Genomic DNA, 22,125 nt, shown 5'->3' on the forward strand with positions numbered 1-22,125 from the left:
CTATGTGCAGGGCTGCCAACCACCAGACCAGGCTGCCCAGAGCCACATCCAGCCTGGCCTTGAATGCCTCCAGGGATGGGGCATCCACAGCCTACTTGGGCAACCTGTTCCAGTGCATCACCACCCACTGTGTGGAAAAACTTCCTCCTGATATCTAACGTAATCTATATGTATGTCCTGCTCTTGAAGAGGCATACTCATTCAAGTGGAGGTTTCTTACTGCAATTTGAAATGGCAGTTTCTTCTGCAACCCTTTGAAAAACAGGCTGCACATTCATATTCTTTTTTCCTGTCCTTACCTCCTCATCACTGACATGGAGAAAATGCATGCGTATCTTTCTGACAAACATTATCAAAACCAATTAGGTTCACCAAGACTGTGGACGTAACCTTTTATTCTAAATACTGTTTCACTTACACAGTATTTTTTTCCCCTAAAGTAACTAATGCTACTGTTAGTTATATTTATTCAACAAAAATAATTCTTCTGCACAAAAAGACAGAGGTAAAATGTACTGCTTAGCAGATGTGACCCATTCTAGCATGGAAGACAAAGTATTTGTTACAAGAAGTATTTCTATATTGGTGGGTAAAGCAGCATTTTTGTCCTTGTGGCAAATGAGCCATAAAAGGTGTTTTATGATGCTTAGAAAGCAAGATGAGGGATGATTGTGAGAAAACTACCTGCAGTTGCACTGTATTTGTTCTGGCTATTTGTTCTATCAGAGCGTAGTAAGGTATTTTCATGAGTGTTTTAAACACATCATATTTGTTGCTAAGTGTAGAGAAAATCCTCTTGCTTACTTGATCTAGTTTTGCCGAAATGCTGTAATATTCATTTCAAGACTTGGCATGGTGTATGCATGGGTAGTAACAGTAGATGCACTCGGTAAAAATCAAGATCCTTAAAAATATGCTGATTAATTCTTGAAAAAGGCCAGCTGAGTGAATGTCTTACAAATGTGTTATATTATGCCTATGCTTTGAGAATGTAACTGAGCCTGGCAGATACAAGATTGCAGTTGTAACAAAGAAAGAAGATGCTGTTGTTCTCTGGCTAATGCCCAGAGAAGCCTGTCCATTTAGAATAGTAATAAAAATAGGTTAACATCATATGAACTGGGTGGACTTAACTCAGAAGAATATATTGTTTAGCCCACGTTTAACTTTTTTCTTCATTTTGTATTACTATAACAGCTTTATTCCTTCTTTTTTAGGTTGCCTGAAGCTCAACAGAGGGTTGGAGGATGTTTTCTAAATTTGATGTCGCAAATGAAAAGTTTATACCTTGCCTACTGTGCCAATCATCCATCAGCAGTAAATGTTCTCACAGAACACAGGTATGTTTACTTTGTGGTCTTCAAAAGTTATACAAAAAAAAGTGTGTAGCAGGTACTTGTGTTGTAAAGACTTGTCTTTGATTGATATGCATTTGGTATAGTAGAACTTGTTTGGGGAAGGGAAATAAGCCCATAGCACAAAGCTGGTTTGTGTCCTTGTGGCCAGCCTGTTATTTTTGGCAGCTTTTTATTGATTCAGAAAACTTTACCATTTACAAAGTATGTACTGAACTCTGGGTGTATAAAACAAACTGTATTCATTGTCATCTTCGTTTTAAGGATGTAAAGATTAAAAAAAAAAAAAAAAGTCTGAGGAAGGTATAATTGAGATGTTTACCGGTAGGCTTTTAATGCAGTTGTCTAATTGTAACTTACCTTAGTCTGTGTGTTTGTTAGCATGTACTTAACTTTGTAATAGAATAATAAAATCACATAATTGCTCAGGTTGGAATAGACCTTAAAGATCATCGAGTCCAACCACAACCTGCCTGTACTACCCTAACTCTAACAACCCTCCATGAAATCATGTCTCTGAGCACCACATCCAAATGGTTCTTAAACACTTCCAGGGATGGTGATCCCACCACCTCCCTGGGGAGCCTATTCCAGTGCTTAACAATCCTTTCTGGAAAGAAGTGTTTCCTGATATCCAACCTAAACTTACTCTGGCTCAACTTGAGGCCATTTCCCCTCATCCTGTCACCAGTGAGAAGAGACCAACCCTGCTCTTGCTGTAAGCACCTTTCAGATGTTGGTAGAGAGCAATCAGGTCTCCCCGCAGCCTTGTTGCCCTTCTTTGGACCTGCTCCAGCACCTCAATGTCCTTTCTGTACTGAGGTGCCCAATGACATGCCCTTTGTTTGCATTTGAACAGTATGAGGATTGTGAGCTTAATGTGTGTTCACATAATTTGTATTTCTTGTGTATATGATGTAGGATGCTGAGTTAACAATGTAGAAGTTGCACAGCTTTGGAACTGACCTTGAATTTGCATAGAAAATAGCCAGAATCACCTCTAGGATGGAGTGTTGAGGCTGGAATTTGATTTGAAGTCTACTTTCACAGAATTTCACTGTGTATTCTGATGAGCACATGCTGCAACAGCTGTTAACTTGATGCTGTTTGTTTGCTTGTGATGCAGTATGGAACCATGACCTTCTCTTGATGGTCAGAAACAGAACATGTTCTGGCAGGTTAATCTGTTCTTTTTGCTTTTTACTTTTTTTTGTCTTGATGTGTTGGACCAAAGTAAAAATATTTTAATATTCCTAACTCCGCCTAAATAAGGAGCAGTGTGATGGACTTGTTTTCTATGATACTAAACTCTTCTAAGAACTCACATTTTATTTTAACAGCAGCAGTTTGTATCATATTTGTGACACCTGTAATAGTACTAATCTGAAAGCTCCCAGCTACCGAAGACTGTGAGCTATCACGTACATTAGTAAAGCTTTTGTTCTACCTTGCTTTGAAAAATAGAACTGCAAGTTCACGTTGTAATCTAGGCTGTTTTTAAGCTGTTTCAGGTGTTGTTGTTTGGTTTTGTTTTTTTTTTCCAGACATTTTCTATCACATGGCATATTTCCAGTACCATTACCAGTAAACGCTAAAACGTTTAGATGATTCAAGCTTGTTCTTTTAAAATAGTCTTAAGTTTAGAGTTGTTGTTTGTGCCCTTATGCTCTTTTCATACAGAGATCAGGGCTTTAATCTCTAGGTGGGAAGTGGCAAGTGATTGTGAAGTGAACACAAAACATTTAAGATTCTGAGGCGTTTGTAAAGGATTATCTTAATTTTCAGAAACCTGTTTCCTTTGTCTTCTAAAAGCTGTATNTGATAAAAATGTGAGGGAGGTAAGTGAATTGCTTCCCAAATTGGGAAGAGAAGTGTTTAATCTCCTCCGTGTTGCTTTGGGTATGAGTTGTCCTACGCAAAAAATACCTCCTGATCTTGTGAAGTCAGCTTCATGTCAAGCCCTGATGGAGTCAGTACTATGGGGTAATCGAGTCAATCAGATGTGGGAATGAGCTCACAGCAATTGTGTTGTTCACAGGAGATAGCTCAATGGGGAGGAAGTTTTGATAAACAGCTCTGTTTAATGCTACTTCGTACCAATGCGTGAGTCAAAAGAAGTGAATTTATTATTATTATTTTAATTACTTCTGTTTTATTATTCTGAACCTTTCAGTTTTGTTGACTGCCAGTGCTGTAGGTAGCAAGTAGTTCAATGAGAGTTTCTGCTTGAGGCAGCTGCCTTGAAGTTAGAAAATGGCTTTCAACCATTCTGCACTTCTTTGGTACTAAAAAGGTATCTACGAGATACCTTTTAGTTACATAATTTTAAATGTAGAGACAAAAAAGACACTTTTGCCAGGAATAAATTGGTTGAAGGCCCAGAGAAAAAGAAAGGTGTTTGCGCATGCTTACGTGTATGTATGTGTTCATGTGTATGTTTATAGAACAGAAAGGGATTAATCATTGTATTACTGCTTATGAGCTTTATCATCTTCAGACCTTCAAAGCCACAAACATCTTTCATTCCCTTAAGTTAATTATTGATAGTTAAACTACTCAAATGAATAGGAAAGAGACTTACATGTGCGTGAGTACGTAGAAGTAGGAATGAAACCTAATACAGTCCATGCAGATGTTCAAATTCCACAGCTAAATGTTTCTGAAGTTATTTGCCTCTGACAACAACAATAAAATCATCAATCTTCTGCTGTGTGATTTCTGTTAGGTTTGGAGCAATATGAGCAGATTCAGTTGTTGTCCATGTTTACTTCTCAGTAGAGAAGGTGCAGTAGCTGTGGTGCCACTGTACGTGACCTCTGTTTTCTTTACTGCATTCTGTATCAGTCATATCTCTTTGGCAACATTGTGTGAGGTTTTGGTTTCGCTATCCCATAGTTCTTCTTGAAGATCCCAGTTCAAGTACAAGGCTGGGTGATCAACTGCAATAACTGTGTTATTTTTGGAGAGAATCGGTCAAAGCAGTACCACCTCGAGGGCAATGTTTAGTTAAGTAGTGTTAGTTGCCATTTGTGCTTCAGATCAGAGAAATACGCTTGCCTTCTAGTAAGAGAAGAAACAGGATGAGCAACCTAAGACATGACAGAATTTCCCGCAAGCCAATAAAAAAAACAAACAACCGAAACACTTGGATGCAAAGTACAGAAATGAGTAATTGCAGAGGAGTGAGGAGTCCCAAGAACCTGAGCTGTTACTTACCCTTGGGAAAGATCAGAAGCCATAAAGCTCAGCGTGCAAAGGCAGAGTCCAATAAAGAGGAGTCAGCAGCTAGGATGGGAATGTATGTGATCTATATCCAAAATGACAAAGGAAAGGATAGTGAAGTATAGAAAACTACCTGGAAGGTGGATAATGCAAAATGGGTGGTGGTGGTGGGGTACTCTCAAAGCCTCACTTGACTGGTTGGACCTTATAACTCTTCTTTATGAAACTCTTTGTAATAAATATGGAGAGAATGTAGTAGTATTAAATATGTAATTACTGGGGGGAAACAGGTTTGTTTATTTGACTTTCATTTTGAGTAAACATGGCATTGTTTAGGCAATGTGGAAGACAAGTATTTCTGAAAGACAAATATTTTGCTCAAAAAGAAGCTTCAGATCAGTGATGTCTGTTGCTTTTATTGCCAAATAAGTTTTGAGTCAGAAGAATAGCTGGGAGCTATTTGCAGCACTCTGCTTGTTCAAATATTAATTCTGTTAGATCCTTTGGTTTTCTTAGATAACAAGTCCCACGTATATTGTGTGTTTGCATCACTGGCTTAGCAGTCTGAAGGAAGTTTCTGAAGCTGAAACATCACAATTACTCCGTGTAACTGGAGCGTGGAATACAGATCAGCTTGAGTCAGAAAACTCTTTGTGCCTCCCCCATTTATGTGCATCCCTGAGCTTGCGGGTGTGCAGGCTGATGTCATACACTGATCAGCAGTCCTTGAGTGAGGAGCTCAGCTGAGAAGTTGGGAACTGAAAGCAGCACTTGAGGGGTTGCTGAGCCGAGCTGTGCTGCAACGCTCTCAAAATGCGGTGCCTGTGTGCAGTCCTCAGACCTCTCAGCAGTGATAGCTCATGCTCCATCTATTACAAACAGAGACCTACTTCGGAAGTGTAAGTTGTGATTTTAAAACTACATTTTAGTTCTCGGATGTGTTTTTCTTTCTCTGACTGTATGCGCATCTGAACTTGTTTTCTTCCCTTCCCCCAGTCCGCTTTGCAGCTTTCAAGGCAGCTGTGCTAAGTGAGATTTGAATATGTTAATATGGCTTAAAGACGCTTTTCATGGGGACTTCTAAAATATCTTTTGCTGTGAGCTAACTTTAGTCTGGAGAGGAAGGAGAACTTTTCTGCTCGAGATTTGAAGCACAGTGGTTTTTATTCTGTGAAGAGATGCAGGCTGTGAATAGAAATCTTGTCTGCTTCTTTCTGAAGAGCTACTTATGTAGGCAGTTTTGACTCGTTGATTTAATAGTTAAAAAGTTTTTCTTGTTCAGCAAAATTGATTTTTAATTTATTTATTCTTTATTAAAAAAGAAAACAACATAATAACACAAAACCTACACAAATAACCTACGGCTTAACTGTGGGCCAGAGCTTGCTTTAGTATATACTGACTAGGAAGGTGGTACTTACCAGCATCAGTTGAAACTGTGACATGAAAGAGCCATTGTCTTCCTCAGAGCAGCTGTGCGCTTAAGCTAACAGCATGGACATTTTTAAGCTGCTATTAATTAAAGAAACAGTTGTGAACTGTTGTCGTATTCAAACAGCGTTTTAACCCACCCATATTTCATGGCAAGCAAACCTTTCCATTATGTTTCAGAGTTGCGTTTGTCCTTTGTGAATAAATGAGGGACGGTCGCTTTGAGCTAAAATAATTTCCTTCTTTTTGTTCCTGTACCTGTCAAGATAGGAGGCTGGTTTAGCTTGAGCCAGAGAGGTACCAGGGTCTGCACCAGCACGCTGCTTGAGCAGAGCTTTGGCTCCTGTTATTAAGTGTATGTGCATGTTCCTTTTAGACTTTGAACAAGAGAGCATGTAGAAACTTGTCAGAGCGACCTATAGAAGTGAATGAAAGAAAACATTGTCCTCTTGGGAACGTCAGGAGGGAAACTGCGTAATTCAGTTTTAATTGCACCTTTTAACACTGCTCTGAGTAAAAGGCTTCCTGGTGATGCAATTGTTAAGCGAGTTTTTCAGGCCGCTGTGTACATTTGAAGTGAGCTGAGGTTTAAACTTGCTCGGTAGGCTCTTGCACTGTGATTAAAAATGAGGCAATAAACAATAGTCTCCTGTGCTAGAGAGAGGTGGCTTGCATGGCAACCACTGTAACCACACTTAAGGGTAGAATCGCTCAGTTAAAATCAAGGGTTGCAGAGTAGGCAGAGAAGATTTTGTTTGTATTCTATTTCAGGTTTCAAAGTAGTCACCTGTCAAACTTCAGTGAGCTTTCCCCCCCCCCCCATTTTCTGACTCATTTGTATTACAGTGCTGAGGTCGGGAAGAAAAGGCACAGTGACAAGCAAAGGAAATATGAATGTGGGTGAAATTGAGTTGGTAGCCACCACGTTCCTCCTACTGTCAAGGCATTAAATAATGAAATATATATTTTACTAAGCATTGTGTGGTGGGATAGACCAGCAAATGCCGTTATGTGATGGATTTATGTGCACACAGCAGAATGGAGATAGCCAAAATAATTAGGAGTAGGGATTTTTATGTCTTGGCAGTCTAAAGATGAAAGAATGATGGTATATTGAATGAGGGGGAATCAATGGTTGGCTTGCTCTATAAAATGTACTGATATTTTGGAGAAGAAATAAGTTTGTATAGATGTGTTTGTCTATGTGAAGTGGGGATGAGAATAGAAATAGTTTGTAAAGTTAGTCATCAGGGCCTACATCTGACTGAAGTAAAGAAAAGGCAAAGAATGAGTTTGTGTTTATTTCCTATTAGTTCTTGTGGCATCTATCACTGGAGAGAAAACAAAATAATAATAGATAAGGGGATATGAGCTGCTTACAGGGAGAACTAATTAAAAACAAGATAGATCAACCCAATGGTATACCTGTGATCATTGCTACGAGCAGAGTGAACGTAAACCATTGTATCTTGTGACAGAAGGGCTTATAGAGAAAGGAGGACTACCTCCTAGGTGCTCTGGTGTGCTGATCCCTTCTGTATACCACTTGACAGTACAAAGAAGGCAGTGGGAAACTTCCTGGTCTGCTTTCTTGACTTCTGGTTCAGAAGTGCAGAAACACGCTTTGAAGTGCCAGGGCTTGGTGTCCTCTGAAGGAGGTTATGTGAGGTCGTGCCCTACCAGGTGGTAATACAAAAGTATTATTGGTGTATTTAAACGAGGTAGTGTAAGTAAATACCAATTAACTAAAGACAAATAAGAAAAGTACTTTCTGTTCTTTGAACCTGAAGAAAGCGTGTGATATATCTACATGATAAGACCTCTGTTCCTGGTTTGCTCTCATTATCTATTTCGATAAGAGATGCTAATATAAGTGTCAGTCCTGAAATGGGAAGGGATGTGTGGTGTGAGGAAGTAGACAGGGTCAGTTTTGTCTTAATCAGTGATTTATGTGGCACAGCTCACTGTTATTTGAACCTATGCATTTTTATGTATTATAGCAGTGTCCTGTCAGTGGTTTTTTTTTTTTTTCTTAGAGGAGCTGAACAGATAAAGATTTGCTTTCATTTCAATACATCAAAACACTGTGCCCTATGTTTGGAGAATCTTGCCCCTCCCAAATTGTCACCTGGGCTTCAGTGAGAGAATTTTGTTAATGAGACCGTAATGCAAGTATCCCTCCTTTATTGCTAATAGTTGTTTAACAGTTAGGTTTTCTTAATTTATTTACTCTTTTCAAAAGAATTTATCCTGATGGCTGGCAAAGTCTTTCTTTGAAAAGTAAGACTACACAAATAGCCTGGGAGGCAAATAAGTGTTTTAAGCCTTGGCTTACAGGAAAGTGCTGTTGTTAATGAGCTGAAAGTAATGATTTTCAGGATAACTTACAAAAGATTTTAATGATTATCACATGATAGTATAGGGATTTGTTTGAGAACTAGTTAATTTACAGTAACAACTGCTCAAAACGCTCACAGCTCCATCTGCAGATGAGTAGAATGGCTTAGCTTGAATGCAAAAAGGATTTCCTTTTTCATGAGTAGCTTTCTGGATTTTCTTAACTAGATCTTGTATTCAGACGTTTGTGTACTTCTGCAATGTGTGTTTTCTCAAGCCTGGGGATAAGCTCAGGTGCTGCTGTACCTTCCTTTCTGAAGGAGAAGGCTGATTTATTTTTTTACTTCTTTTTTTTTGTGTTTGGATGACCAGTAGCAACTTGTCCTCTACCTTATTTCTCTGAAATCTCTGCTGTATAAGGAAGCAGAGAACGTAGATAACGTAAGCTTCACTGATAGCAGAGTGAACTTTAATTCCATTAAAAGGTAGCAAAGCAACATGAGAATTTGTGTAACAACTGGAAGGGATGTGCTGCAAGTCAGTTGATCCAAATATGAAAAGCTATGGGTAGAGGAAATATCAATTCATGATGTTTGGAGAGTGTTGGTTTCTTGAACTAATGCTGATGTCAAGAAGTGTTATGTAATTATACCTACCTTGAAACTGTAGCTCATGAGGATAGACTGCATGCCAGTACCTGATATCATCTACCATTTGTGTGGCTGCTGATTAATTAATCAAATGACCAAAATTGCACTAGAACCTTGGATGTGTGATAGGTCATGAAACACTGAAATGTGTTAGGAAGAAGGTTCTTACTCTCTGCTTTCACATTAGTGTTTGCTGCATTAAAAACAGCAGTGTTTGATTCAGCACTTGATTCAGTATAGAGCCATTTACTAGCTTATGCCTGGCCATTATGTACATAAACCACTTCTAAGTTCAGATGTCGTTTTCTTAGAATAAAGAGGTAAGTAATGAAATACTGTGCAAATGGCTTTATTCTTCAACTTTTCCTTGAGTGTAGTGACGTTTAAGAGCTATCTCTGAGCATCAGTCCCCTAGAATGGTGAGTGAAATCCTATCTCTGCCTCCTGAATGTATGGTGGAACCCAGATTGATAGATGTCTCTGCGTTAAGCAAGAACAAAATGATGACATCTCTTAAGTTGTACTTAAATTCTTGAATTATTCTTTTTTAATTAATTGGAATTAACCTTTTATTGGCAGAATTCATGGCGTGTGAATGACTGAAGAATCTAATTTAACTTTAATATTCTTAGTAACTTGATCTTACTTTGCTTAAATATCTTGTGTGTGCAGTGAGGAGCTAGGAGAATTCATGGAGGTGAAAGGTGCCAACAGCCCTGGGATCCTTGTCCTGACCACAGGCCTCAGCAAACCTTTTATGCGTCTGGATAAATACCCCACGTTACTCAAAGAGCTTGAAAGGCACATGGAGGTATATCTTATCAGCATTTATGTTCCAGCTTAATGATGATTTGACATCAGTTATTTTAAAGGTACATGTCAAACATGATGGGACCCCAAATTACCTTTGTTTCCTTTTTCTTCAGCCTTCCAAGATATGGGCTGCAATATTTCAGAAGGTGGTGCAATAAGACTTCCTGAGAAAGCTAAATGTTTACAGTAGAGCTAGACAGAGAAGCCAACCTTCACCCCTAGAAGAGTCTTGCAGACTTGATGTTTGTGTTTTGTTTTTGGGTTTTTTTGGTCTACTGTACACACAACTTGAGGCAACTTTATCTTGTAGGAGTTTTGCTTTTCATGTTAGGATTTCAACCTGTTGGATGCATCATCTTGACTTCTACTGAACACTGTCCAGAAATGATCTTTCCACCGTGGGAAGATGTTTGAAGATCAACTGTCTCTGCATTTTCATCTTATAGGCTAGATTTCTTAGCTGTGAAGGAGAAAGAGAACTAGAAACTGTACTCTGAGTCACATGGTTTGTCAGTCAATGACAGCCTGACATTTTGTATCTAGGGAGTGTGATGTATTTACAATGAAAGACAACAAGCCAAATAAAACCCTTAAAAATATGCACTTTGTATTAGGAGTTCAAGTTGGTAAGCAATTTTATGTGTCCAGAAGGACATGTAAAATTTCCTTGACACTTTTTTAAGCAAAAGAGTCAACTACAACATTCCTATTTCACTTTTACCAAGAGGAAGACCACCAGTATGTTGAATTGGAAGGTTATGGAAAGAGAACAGATAGGTCTAACAGCTTTTATTTTATTGGATTGTTGATTTGCTTTTAGTTAAGCCTCTAAGCATTTTTATTATTATTTTTACTAAAACTGATTTTTTTTACTATGTTTTTTTTCCCTTGCTTTTAGGATTACCATCCAGATCGTCCAGATATTCAAAAATCCATGACAGCCTTCAAAAACCTTTCTGTAAGAGGAATGAAAAATAGATCATGTATATTTTCAGCATCATGTTTTCTGGTTTAATCCCTGTTGGTTTTAAAATGTGAAACTTTTTTGTACACACCTGTATAAGAAAATTTGCTGAAAGTTCTGGGACTCTGGAGATTAATGTAGTTTGTGGGCAGGGCTAAGAACTGCACCTTGTTGGGGAGTTACAGCAAATAGGCTCTTATTTGTGCTTCATTTTCCTTTCTGTTTGCACTTGTGACCTAAAGAAGGGCCACAACATTTGAGTGTATTTCTGAGATTGTACAAAGGTGCATTCATTCTAGGGGAATTGTGCTGGAGCTGGGGGAGAAGTGATAGTGCAGATAGTGCAAATGAGGATGGGAATATGGGATCTTTAAATAATCAAGATAATAAGCCTGTTTTGGACAGATGAGTTGATATTGCTGTTTAAAGGACAATAGATCTTAATTCTGAAGAATACAACTATTAAATTTAAGAAGTACAACTGCAACAGATGTATTTCTTGCATTCTCAATTACAGTAAACTTTTGTGTTTCCTGTTAGCAATGGAGGCACTTCCCGTTTTTTACATTTTAAAGCAGAAATTTTACTGTGGTCTGTGTTCAGAAAAGGCTGGAGGATCTGTGAGTCTGAGCACTTCACAAATGAAAGGAAACACTTCTTGAGGGAAAAGCAAGTGGGATAAGTTGGGAGTACAGTTAGTGAAATAGATTGGCAGGAAGTGTAACAGAAATAGGAGCAGAAGGTTGTGTGTACTCTGTTTGCACAATTGACGAGTCTCTTGTAATTCAAGTATATTTTGCGTGTAGCTATATGTATTCAAGACAGCTGCATTACTTCTTCCTGCTTGGCCTAGATGTTTTTTGTCACAAGTATAAAAATGGAAAGGGTAATTTAAAAAACAAGGATGTGACTACCAATTTCTAATTGAAGTTAGTCTATTAAAGAAAGAAATACTATTAAGTTAGACTAGTTTTATGGGAAATACTGGTAGTAGCAATATATGAAAATGCTGCAAATGTAGGTACTGTCTTCTGTGTACTACAATGACAATGGTAAATATATAGTGGTATTTCTACCCTCAACCTGTTCTGTGTTGGTAGAGTTGATACAAAAGAATATTTTTGCCTCTTATTTGTTAGGCACAATGTCAAGAAGTACGAAAACGGAAAGAACTTGAACTACAAATACTAACAGAAGCAATTCGCTGTTGGGAGGGAGAAGATATTAAAACACTTGGCAATGTGATTTACATGTCCCAGGTCATGATTCAGTGCGCTGGAAGTGAGGTAATGTACTTCTCATCTTTACTGTCAGTCTTCCTTTCTCTTTTTGCAGTTAAATTGATAATAATCATTTTGTAGCAGAAATAGAAATACATTGCTATATTAATCTAGAATACATTCTGCACTGATTTAAGGCTTATATTATAAAATAGGAAACAAAATACTTGAAGATAGATGTTCTCATTTGTAAATAGGTTGCGATGTGGTTTACCAATAAGTTATTCTTCTGTATAATCAATTAAGTTTTGAACTTGTTGCGAGTTTTTGTATTGCAACCTTATTCAGTTGGTTTCCTCCCTTAAAACAATGATTCCCATATGTATGAAGAAATAGGGAAGTGCTTTTGCAACTGAGTTCTTTAAAGTTTGTCACCAGATAACTTTCAATCAGATAATTTGTTAGCTGTTTAAAAAACAAAAACCTATCAGTAGGGCATCTTCTACTGCTGCATCTTGTGTTAAAGGAAAATAAAAACATCCACACCAAACTCTCATTAAAATTAAAATGTCAAATGTAGCGGAGTCTCAGAAGTTTCTGCGCAGCAATTGCTTTTTTACTAGATACAGACCAAGTTGGTTTGTACAAAAGCATTTGCTTTTTGTCTTTTAAATGATGTCTACATTTGTGAAGACTGGAAAACAAATAGAAATATTTAAAATTGATAAGAATAGTAAAGGTGTTAAAGATGGAAACAATCGCTTCGAAAATGAATGCATTTGTCATTAAAATCAAAATGTCGTGTTAATGCTCATCTTAAGTGCAGCCATCAAATTAGAAGGCAACAAAGCAATGATGTTTCCGTTCTGAATGTAAACGCTGTTAAATCTTTTTCTAATTCTGATGCTAATCTGATATTTTGTGAAAATCTGATTTTATATTTGAGAGACAAATGTCATTATAGTAACAGTGGCCAGTCAAGTTTTGTATATAGCATATGTTTATTTTTAATGTTCTTGGATTCAGTGAAATCAGCAAATTGAGTGTTACCCAATTAAACAAGGCAAGTATTTCACCCAAACTGTAAAATCAATTATTCAAATGATAAGATAATGATTCCTGCTTTCCAGGAAGGAATATAGGCATGTTACTAGCAGTTTTCAAATAGAAAATGAAACAACTCTCAATTGTTCTACACCTCTTATGGAAGTCTGATTTTTGCCAAGGGCAAGTATTTGTGGTATAGCTATAGAACTGTAATGTTGCTATCATTTAAAATAATACAGAGCATGAAAAGGGGAGAGGGGTCTCATGATGTTGTATTTACTTTTTCATTTTCTTTTCTCTGATAAGGAAAAGAATGAAAGATATCTTCTTCTCTTCCCTAACATTTTGTTAATGTTGTCTGCAAGCCCGAGAATGAGTGGGTTCATCTATCAGGTAAGTTAATACACTTACATCTGTGCAAATGCTGGCGTGTATTTTTGCCAAAGTGTTTCATTTAAAAACTCAGATTGTTAAACTTCTACTCTTACAAAGAGGAAAGGCAGCTTCTGCAACAAGAACTGATCGTTTATTTAATAATAAAAAGCAAACGAGAAAACAAGTAAAAGCAATGAGGAAAAAAAACTTGTTTCTTTATTAGTAGCGATTCATCTGCCATGCAGGAGTGCTTAAGCCTTGTCAGTTGGGATTCCTGCATGGTTGTCTGCATCTGGTCACAGACTGTGTGACTTTATTAGGAGCAATTAAATTGCAAAGTTCACTTTTTGTATTCATTTTTTGTAGTAGCTGAATTCATCTGACTGTGTTGTGTTAGGTGGTTCAGTTAGATAATCAAGCTTCTGTTAGCTTTGTGCTGCTCATAATAACCTTTGGTCATTGTTTTGTCGTGATGTGGATGGACAAAGATATTAGGAAAGGCAGGTGAGCACAATACAGAATTAAACTGCGAATCTGTCAGGCTTAATTCTGCCCTCCTGTTTTACATTGTGTACTCCTTTTTCCTCCGCTGCCCCGTTTTGTCCCTCAGATGCACAGCATTGTTCAGTAAACAAGCAGTTTTCCATGCACTTGTTTTTAGCATCTGTTCAATATGTTCATGATGCTTCCTTAGTATTTACTGCCCTATCCTCTCTTGAATACTAAACTATTAATTTCTCTGAAGTTCTAATGTGACTTTTTTTTCCTTGAACACTAAGAACTGCTTGAATCCTAATATCTTCATTCTTATAGCAAGGCAAAATTGTTTAATCACTCCTGCCTGAGGCAGTGGCTTGGAGCTGTGTCAGGACTGCATGGCATGTACTATCCAGATATCTATTTTGAGGTTCTTGTCTCCTACATAGGATATGAGCAGGTGAAAGATGCAACTCCCTCAGCTGTTCCAAAAGAAATAACATCCTTGAAGGCAGCATCTTCACCTGATTTATGCCTTTATGTCTCTTTTCCTAATTGGTGCATGTTCAGAAACTGAGAAGAGAGTTCCTGATCCTTGAAGTTTAGGTGTAAGCTGTGGCTTCTCTGACTCTACAGTATATTCTCTGTGTAGTTCTCAGTATTCAGTGTCAGCATATGTTAGGTGTTCTGGGTATTTAGGTATTCTGGTGCTGGTATTTGCCACGTGAGCCAGAGGGAAGTGTATTAGCAGTGTTTTTAGTGTATTATTATTAGTTTATTTCCTTTAGCACTTCTCTCTGTATCTTTGTACTTCAGGTTTCCATGTGGCTCGGGTGATGGTTATTCTGTCGTCAGTCTCTTGCCTGGTGCATACCCAGATTTGCTTGTGTCTTCTGTTCTTGCACCTCACTTCAGTGTGGCTATGCTGTGTTGTTCAGGAACCAGCAAAAAACTGACAAACAGATTTTAGGCTGTATTGTAACATATAACACTACCGTGATTCCTTCATTGGAAATGTTGTACCAAAAAAACCTTTTATTTGGCATCTTGTGGTCGAGCTTGTTTTGTGCATAGAGAACACCACGTGGGTTCAGTTCAGCTTGTAAGAAGCCTTTGTCCATCCTGCAGTCACTTAAAAAATCAAAATAAAATAAGAATTCCCTTTCTCTGGGGCCAAAATTCCTCAACATGGGGCATTTGCACTTCTGCCAGCATGTTCTGAATAGTGCTTCTGTGTAAGAGAATAAAGAATCTGTCTTAAAGAACTTCTTAATAACATTGCATTTTTGGTAAAGCCTTTCATCCTGACAGTATTACATTTTACCTGTTCTTCTGTGCTTTGAAAGGGACAGAAAGTTATCCCAAACTGACTTTTTTTTCCAGACTGCTTGGGCTTAAAATGAGAGTAGGTTTGTTTTCTTAATATATTTGAGAGTTAATTTGATAGCGATGGGGATACTGGAGATGGAAGTCTCCAGTATATAATTGATGGATTTTGTTCAACGAAATCTTCCTTTCTAAATATACCACAAACAAAATCAGTTTGCAGACATATGCTTTCAGGTCAGTCACTGTTGTTTCTGATCTTGTAACATGGATGACCCTGAATGTCTCAGTTCCCAGAACTTGAGACTATGATGGATGGTTGCTGTTACACTTGTATGGATTTGTACCATGCATGGATATCAGATACACTCATTAAAGTCACAGGTGTTATTTGCAGATGTTTGACCTAAAAACTTTTGTTACAACGTATCTTTGTGGATTTGAAAATATGTTAAACCCATAAGCATGTGTTTGTTGCCAGTTTACCGTGTGGCACTTGTGTGCAGTAAGAACTTTAAATTGCATATGTTTTACTTGGTAGTTTTTTTTGTGTGTGTATTTTGGATTTAACTTCCTTAACTGCCTTTTTGTTTTGTTAAGGGGAAGCTACCGATGACTGGAATGACTATCACAAAGCTAGAAGACAGTGAAAATCATAAAAATGCCTTTGAAATATCAGGTACTAGTCATAAATATTTTTTTGTGTTTACTAGGCTGCGCTTTCTGTAAGAAAGGCAATTTCAGACAGTCTGGAGGAGCTTTAATCAAGATCTTTCCTTCAGAAATGGTCAGTCTGTTTACTGAGAGGCTTTCAGTAGCTCTGCTATTCTCAACTGCAGTAGTGCTTGTCTCGGATGTTTTTTGTCTATTTAGTGATTGTTTTAGCATGTAACTTAATTCCCTAGGCCCCAAAAAAGCCGGAATCTTAGGAATATACTTTTGGAGCAAAAATCCACATGGTGGAGACTTACACCTTCATTTGTTTCCTGGATCATTTCTGCCTCCAAGCAGGTGGTGTTTCAGTGAAGTAATACTGAGGCTCTCAAGTGGCAGGCAGTGTAACGCATCAGTGCTTTGAGGTGGAGGGAAAAAGCAGTTGATGGTACTTGTTCTTCTGAGATAATAGCTGTGAAGCTGACCTCAGATGACGGACATGATGGGTTAAAATGGAGTTAACTGAAGAAATTGAAGTAACCCTTGGTAAAATCTTCCCACTGTGTTCCCAAGTGACTCTTGCCTCATCTTTCGTATTGGATTCTGACTGACCTTACGACCCTCTCTGAACAGTACTTTATGATTTCTCCTATACTGAAGCTTACAGACTAATGGGTGACAATTGTAGACTATATGTTAAATTTTCTGGGAAAGATGGAGAAGTATAAAGCTACTGGATTCACCCTCTGGAGCCGAGGGTGGACCTAACCTATTACCTAATAATCTATTACTTATAATAACAACTGTGCTTAATACTCAAAGATAGAAGAATAGGTAGAATTGTTTTGCTTCATGGAGAAATAAATACTTAGAAGAAATGTTATCACGTGGGAAAATGTGTTGCTGTTGTTCCAAAATATCTGGTGAAATTTTTTGAATAGTAATTGAGGGAATATAATGTTTTATGAAACGTGCATCTGTGTTATCATGTCACTTTGAGTTGTTCCTACATCTTATTTTTTCTGTCATCTAGGAACTATGATTGAGAGGATACTAGTGTCATGTAACAACCAGCAAGATTTGCATGAGTGGGTGGATCACCTGCAGAAGCAAACCAAAGTCACGACTGTTGGGAATCCCACCATTAAACCTCATTCTGTGCCATCTCACACAGTAAGAGAGCACTTTATGCATTGAAGTAAATAAGCAGTGTGTACAGAGTTAGCTTATCTGGCAAATGTGCTGCTATGTTAAGCATTTTCTTTGACCATTAGTAACAAAAACTATGTGTTACAACTATAGTTTGTTTCAAAATATCATTTTGTTTTTAATTACACGAGGGAAGAGGAGAATGTTCTTGATAGAACAGTTTTAATAGTTAAATAAATAAAGGCAATTATCATAACTTCTGTTTTGACTAAGTAATATGTCATCATCTCTTAAGTACCCTTAGAACAGTAGGTTTTAACTGGTGATGATGTACTTGAGTCTGTGGAGGAAACAGTTTCCTTTGTTGGCATCTTTTGTATTCTGGAGTTGACATGAATGGATCTTAATTTAACTCTGACCTTCATGATGAAAGAAGTGGGAGCTGGGCTGCTTGTAGCTGATCTTTCTCTACTGTGTGCCTTCTCTGTGTTAGACAAAATGTTTTTATGCTGAGTTTTTCCAAATAATAGTTCATTATTAAAATTTTAAAAACTCTTCAGTAGTAGACAGAGGGACGAGGTAGGAGATTTTCACTGGTCCTTTATGGTAGTTTGCTTTTATGATGACATGCTTACTTTCCTTTCCAACAACTGTTGTCTTTGACAGCTTCCTTCCCATCCAGTAACGCCCTCCAGCAAGCACTCAGACAGCAAGCAGATACCACTGACTCCTGCATACCACACTCTCCCTCATCCATCACATCATGGGACTCCGCATACCACGATAAACTGGGGACCTCTGGAACCTCCTAAAACGCCCAAGCCCTGGAGTCTGAGCTGTTTACGGCCTGCTCCTCCACTGCGGCCTTCAGCAGCACTGTGTTACAAAGAGGTGAGATGCAACAGCTATAAAATATTACTGTGTAGCCTGCCTGCTGTGAGAAACACAACTCTTTCACATACCGGCATTTTATAGTTTGGAGTGTATTTTTGTATACAGGTGCATTTAAGAGCTAGCTCTGATTCAATGGTAATGGACAGTGAAACCTGTTCATTTCAAGTAGACGTTTATTCTCATGGCTCAGAAGATACAAAGGTTTGCTAGGAGTGTATGCTGACACCTTTTCCTCCCTGCCAAGTACTTACTCTTCTTTTCTAACTTTGTATTGTTAAGAAATTTTTTTTAAAAAACCCCATCCAACAAAAACTAGCAGTTGATCATCCCAGCTTACTGCAGAGTTGCTTGCTAAGCACGCTGAGGAGCATCTAGCATAAGGGATCTTATGGTTCTTGAAAGTGCAGTATGAAATCATTCTGAACAGCTGTGTTGGTATAATGGGCTCTTGGTTCACAGCTTAGATTTTAAGATGCTGTTGTAGATTTAATTAGCATATGGTACGGAGCAGGAATCTGTTCTAAGAAAAATACAACAATGGGGGTAGGTTAATTTGGTCTTTCCATTACACTGTGTGTGGCTTTGTAAATACTAGAGAAAGTATTAGATTTATGTATGAAGGTCTGCATATGAGGAGAATATTGTATGCTGTGTGTTGTGATATCTTCAGGTTTAGTATTTTTCTGTTATGCATTCTCATAATTTTAATTTAGTACAAAACAACAGGACCCAAAAAGAGTAATAAATCTGGAATCATAGAATCACAGAATGGTTTGGGTTGGAAGGGAGCCTTAAGAGGTCATTTAGTTATAAACCCCTGCCATGGGGAGGGACACCTTCCAAGAGATCAAAGTGCCTAAAGTTCTGCTTTTTAAACTGTGGGCTCAGCACAGTGCAGTGTGGTTGATTTTATTTGTTTGTTTGTGCTGGGTGGGCATATGTGACAGTTTTGACATTTTTTCCTCCCTCACTTTGTATATCCATTAAGCAGCCGGATGTGATAGGTAGCCTTCAATTAGATGGTTAGTATCTGGGCTTGGTTGCTACAAGGGCTTCTCCAGTTTAGTGTGACAACATATTCATCTCTTTGTAAGTTGAACTGTTTCTGTGTCTTTTATGTATGGCACTGCATTCTTCAATATGGTTAAGTTTTACTCATCAGGTGTTTAGTGTATGATGGTGTTCAGTCTTATCTTCATCATCTCCAGTCTGTCCTGCTATTCACCTTTTTACTTTCTTGTTCTGTACTTTTATAGAGGATGGCTCATACCTGTAAGGTAAGGGGTAGATGAGAATATTGTTTTTTGTTCCTGTAAAATTAGCAGTTTCTCAAAGTTAGCATTGTTTCTCTAAATTAGCATGACTGCATTTAGAGCAGAAATGCTGTTTGTAGCTGAATTTCTTTTGCTGTAGGTCTGTTCTGATAAAGCTCCGAATGTTTTAAAATGCTGACTTTAAAGAATATAGGTGTACAACCTCCCAAGCTTCCTTTTTTTGGGTCCTTTTTTAACCTGCTTCTAAGTAACCAAATTAAATGTGTCCTTTCCTTAAAGGTTAATGGAAGAAAGTGCTAATATATGCTTATGTGTTTCTTTTGCTTCAGTTCCCAAACAGCCTGCATGCTTTTGCAGCAGCTTTTCTGTGTATTTCTGTTCACAGAACAGAGAAAATATCCAACTTGGTGTACAGTTGGAGGAGAAATTAGAAAGGAAACGAGCTGATTCAGGCAAAGCTCATGTGCCAAAGAATATTAGTAAACAGAATTATGGTGCTGTGTGTCTTAGAAATTAATCTTTGAAATATTTTAGAGAAGCTCTACTCTCTTTTTTTTATTCTCCCCACACAGGATTTAAGTAAGAGCCCTAAAACCATGAAAAAGCTGCTTCCCAAACGCAAGCCAGAACGGAAGCCATCAGATGAAGAATTTGCACTGAGAAAAAGTAAGAGACTTGAATAAGTGTCTGCATAGTACAAAGACTGGAATTAACACCAGTTTAAATTATTTGCAAGTTAGATGTACACTCTGAACAATCTGGTTTCCTCTTCCCTGGCAGGGGAGAGAAGGGTAGGTATCTACAGAGAACTGTTTCTTTTATTCACCTTAGGAACTTACATCACACCAGCATCAAGTAGCTTTCTGGAGTCATACAGTTGACTACAGAATACAGGAACTTATCCAAGGCTGGTAGGAGGCATCCTGCTTTCTAGTGTTAGCATGTGTATGTAGATGGGGCAAAATAGTATGTGGAGGAAGGCAGAAATAGCAGGATGATACACAGAGATTTATTTACTTCTAGTTATGGGTCCGTCAGCAGCACTTGTACTGTGTTGCTTTTTCTAAATAGCAGTTAAATGGCTTGTAAACTTAGTATGTTTAGAAACTCTTTAACTTCTACCATTTGGATAATGTTATTACTCCCACCAGGAACTGTTTTTGGTACCTTTGCTTAAGATGGCACTCATACCCACAGATCAGATATGTTCTGTGAGAGCTAGTCATTGCAGGCTCCTGTGTGGTCAGAGAAAGGTGCTTGGTCCTGAAGCAGACAAACATCTGCTATTGGTGATGTAGACTATTGAAGTGCCTTGTAAGTTTGTGTGAATGAATGATCCAATTGCTTGTGCCAGTAAAAGGTAAGGCGTTTAAAATAGCTGATGTTCACACTTGAAAACCAGAATATTTTATTCCAGCTTCTGCTTTTGTATCTGCGGTTTGCTCATGAGCTTCTTAGGCCTATGTACCTTGAGTGCTGAATACAGTATGTTACAGTTAGCACTGCCTCTCCTCCTATCAGACAGCATTTCAGGCTTTCCTTAGTTTTCATCTTGTTACTGGCATAAGGAAGAAAACTAAGTTTAACTACAAAATGATAGTAAATTGGTTGTCTGTTGTCTTACATTGTATTGAGTCCATTCTAGTCATGTCCATGATACTTGCTACGGTATTCTAGGTCTGCCTCATTGCATTATGTGTGCAGTATGTGTATAGTCTTTTAGTAGCTTCTGTTTGTTCAGATTAGATTAGAAATGTATCTGGGTTATAGAAACCCAAGTTAACTGAGTTCTTAAAGTAACAGTAAGAGCTGAGGTAGTAACAAGCTCTGATATCTCAGTATTACATGGATACTGAATGTCTGTGTATAGGCTCAGGTAGTGCAGGTGTGTGTGAGTCATGGCCCTCATTTACTCCATGAATCTCTGGGTGTGTTTTTCTTTTCCGATAAAGTTTATAGTTTACAAGAAGCTTATAAATATTTGTCATCTGGCTCACACTTCCTTTAAACATGGTTCTCTTCCATGGTTTTAAAAAGTTTGTCATAAATTGACCAAATAATGACACATCCTTATTTAAATCTGTCCAATCTGTTCAAAACCTTTGTAGCTAAGTATGGTTATGGATCTCTGTAATATGAAAGGGCATTTTTACTAGTTCATTCTTATTCCTTGCTGTAGAAGATAGCATGTGGTGAGTTGCTGTTTTCATCAGCCTAATTGTAAGGCATAAATAGAAACTTTACCTTTAAAATGAGATTTTTTTTTTTTCCTCCATCCTTGCATCAGCAATTAGAAGTTTAAGTTTTATGGTAGTGCTCTTTCAGACTGTTCCAGTTCGTGGAGATGTAAGAGTTTTCCATTGAAGGATTTCTAACAAAACTAAAGCTTACTGCTAAATAGGCTTGTTTTTTATAGCAGACAAAACAAATAAAAGGCATTTCAGCTGAGTGCCCTCTCAGTACTGATTTCAGAAGTGAAATAGTTGTTTTGCTGCAGTAATGATATGGTGCTGCTTTCTAACTACAATAAAATCCAACTATTCTTGGAAGAGAAGGAACCTGCACTTTAGAGTATCTGCATCTCTTTAACTATAGGTAAACTATACCTAGTCAAGGCATTTCTTCAATGTTTAGCTTGTCAGGCAATCCTGACAGAGTTTTGGAGAGTTGACTTTACTGTCACAATAATAAATGACCAAAAAACCTGGATGCGCTGGCTCACAGATGATACTGTTACATCACTATGTTTAAAGCATTATATTTTTTATAGTAATTTCTCTTTCCACTGTTACTTTCAGTCATTGAAGCTTGATTTTTGAAATGCTCAAGAATTTTAAAGGTATGACTAGACTGAACTTCGGTCTCAAATTTAGCTTTAAACAAACATGGTTTACAAAGGCTTGTCTGTGATAAGAAACATATACCAGTCTTTAAAAT

The 22,125-nt window shown here is 37.8% G+C and overlaps 1 protein-coding gene across 5 annotated transcripts in view; it reads left to right on the forward strand.

The window, feature by feature from the left end:
* The window catches only part of ARHGEF7 (Rho guanine nucleotide exchange factor 7), a 104,355-nt gene that overhangs the window by 64,432 nt on the left and 17,798 nt on the right, over window positions 1-22,125 (forward strand). For all 5 annotated transcript variants that reach the window (XM_032442004.1, XM_032442005.1, XM_032442007.1 and 2 more), the window contains 9 exons: window positions 1,218-1,340; window positions 9,668-9,806; window positions 10,707-10,766; window positions 11,912-12,058; window positions 13,346-13,432; window positions 15,818-15,896; window positions 16,905-17,044; window positions 17,687-17,911; window positions 19,761-19,854. In XM_032442004.1, coding sequence (XP_032297895.1) covers window positions 1,218-1,340; window positions 9,668-9,806; window positions 10,707-10,766; window positions 11,912-12,058; window positions 13,346-13,432; window positions 15,818-15,896; window positions 16,905-17,044; window positions 17,687-17,911; window positions 19,761-19,854 — 1,094 coding nt within the window. The remainder of the gene's footprint in view (window positions 1-1,217; window positions 1,341-9,667; window positions 9,807-10,706; window positions 10,767-11,911; window positions 12,059-13,345; window positions 13,433-15,817; window positions 15,897-16,904; window positions 17,045-17,686; window positions 17,912-19,760; window positions 19,855-22,125) is intronic.

This window comes from Coturnix japonica, chromosome 1 (genome assembly GCF_001577835.2).
Source record: "Coturnix japonica isolate 7356 chromosome 1, Coturnix japonica 2.1, whole genome shotgun sequence".
In the NCBI taxonomy this organism is placed as follows: Eukaryota; Metazoa; Chordata; class Aves; order Galliformes; family Phasianidae; genus Coturnix; species Coturnix japonica.